The sequence below is a fragment of the Nematolebias whitei genome, chromosome 5 (assembly GCF_014905685.2).
Source record: "Nematolebias whitei isolate Nwh7 chromosome 5, NemWhi1, whole genome shotgun sequence".
In the NCBI taxonomy this organism is placed as follows: Eukaryota; Metazoa; Chordata; class Actinopteri; order Cyprinodontiformes; family Rivulidae; genus Nematolebias; species Nematolebias whitei.
Genome location: NC_056502.1, coordinates 36,050,261 through 36,052,012, shown reverse-complemented (window position 1 = coordinate 36,052,012; position 1,752 = coordinate 36,050,261). Strand labels below are relative to the sequence as shown.

Genomic DNA, 1,752 nt, shown 5'->3' with positions numbered 1-1,752 from the left:
CCCCTTCTGTTCTTTTTTTATGTCTTGCTGCGTAATGCTCTTATTTCTCCCACCCCCCCACACCCCCCCCGTTTGTTTGTTTGTTTGCTCAGGTGTTTGGTGCTCTGGCATCCGAGCCCTTTAAAGTCAGCGAAGGCTTTTATGGCACAGGAGAGACTTTTCTGTTCACCTTCAATCCAGAGTTTGAGGTACGACTCTTCTAGAGCTGAAGATCGTCAGGATTCCATAAAACGAAACGCAGCTGCCGATTAAATTTGTAAAGTACTCTATCAAACGTTTCATCAGTTGTAATGCTCTTATTTATCGTTTTAAAGATCATAAATGTTTAAGTCATGAAAGTATAGATGAGTCCACTTTGAATTATCACTGCTAAAGTGGTGGCAGGTTTTAATCCCTGTGTGTCGGCTGCAGCGTCAGCAGAATACGGAGCTGGATTAATGTTCGGTGCTGTTCCCAAAGTGAAGGAACAAAATGGACTTTTGAAATCTGGCTCACAAATTATTGTTACTATTAACTGTTAAACTTCTTAAAGCAAGACACGTTCTGCATTAAGTTAATTTACACGTTGCAGCCAGTGTTTTAGCCTCTGGCTTGTTTTAAATGAGTTTATTTACTTGTTGCACCAAAAACCTGGATAGTTGAATCCAGATCAGAGAAATGAGAACTGCTTTTAACCAAAACTCATCTTCATGGAGAGATTGCTCTCTCTGATTCTTTGCACTCCTAAGAGAGTCTTGTGGCCTAGGCATGCCCTAAGGTTTGAAGCAGTCTTTTATTTGTATCTATTGTTGCTGTTGAAGCAGCAGCAGTCTTGGTGGTCTCACTGATGTTCTGTAGAAAAGACTAGAAGGTAAATCTGTGTCCCTCTGAGGGGGTTCATTTCTACATGCTCAGGCTGTAGAGACGTTGTTTCCTCTCTGGATGTGGACTTTCATAATACCAGGTACATTCAGTTCACTGTCTTTTCATGACTCTTCCAGGTTTACAAGTGGACAGGTGACAACATGTTTTTCATCAAAGGAGACACGGACTCTTTAGCGTTCGGTGGAGGAAGGTGAGTTAGAAATCTACATACAGGATTAGGACGGCTGATGAATATTAGGACCGTTACAACTGTTTTATTTTTATATCATCTAATTGTTTTTTTAACTAACTGATCAATTTAAGCAACTCTCTTTTCTCCAAAACTCCAAACCAACCATTTTATGCCATTTTATTTTATTTGTAACAGTCTATGATGGCATTTGCAATTTACCATGAAATTAAATGTAAACAGATTATTGAATTTAATTTACAAAAAGTAGCTTTAAAGTTTCAACTCCAGCATAACAAACAAATAAAATGACGCTTTTGTTGTTTATGTTTTCAAAAGTAAAATGCCTGAATAATCATCATGTTGTAAGGATGCTGCTGGTAAGAACTGCAGCAAACTGGTGAGAAGTACTTCTGTTACAGGAAGTCAGTCATGTGGCTTTTTTATCAGAAATAGGAGCGTGACAAATACCACTCAACAATTTAAACCAGAATCTTCTTCCTTCGTCTGTTTCCTCTTCAGGGTCTCCACAGTGAGTCCTCCTCCATCTCTGTCCTCTGCATCCTCTGTCCTCACTCCAACTACCTCCATGTCCTCTCTAACTGCATCCATATGTCTCCTCTTTGTATTTTTCCTGGCAGCTGCATTTCTAACATCTTTCTACCAATATACCCACTGTCCCTCCTCTGGACATGTCCAAACCACTGTCCCTCCTCTGG

General features: G+C 39.9%; 1 protein-coding gene across 2 annotated transcripts in view; it reads left to right on the top strand.

Moving 5' to 3' along the window:
- Nucleotides 1-1,752, top strand: part of oxr1a (oxidation resistance 1a) — an 88,824-nt gene that overhangs the window by 85,547 nt on the left and 1,525 nt on the right. For both annotated transcript variants that reach the window (XM_037676437.1, XM_037676438.1), the window contains 2 exons: nt 93-188; nt 981-1,054. In XM_037676437.1, coding sequence (XP_037532365.1) covers nt 93-188; nt 981-1,054 — 170 coding nt within the window. The remainder of the gene's footprint in view (nt 1-92; nt 189-980; nt 1,055-1,752) is intronic.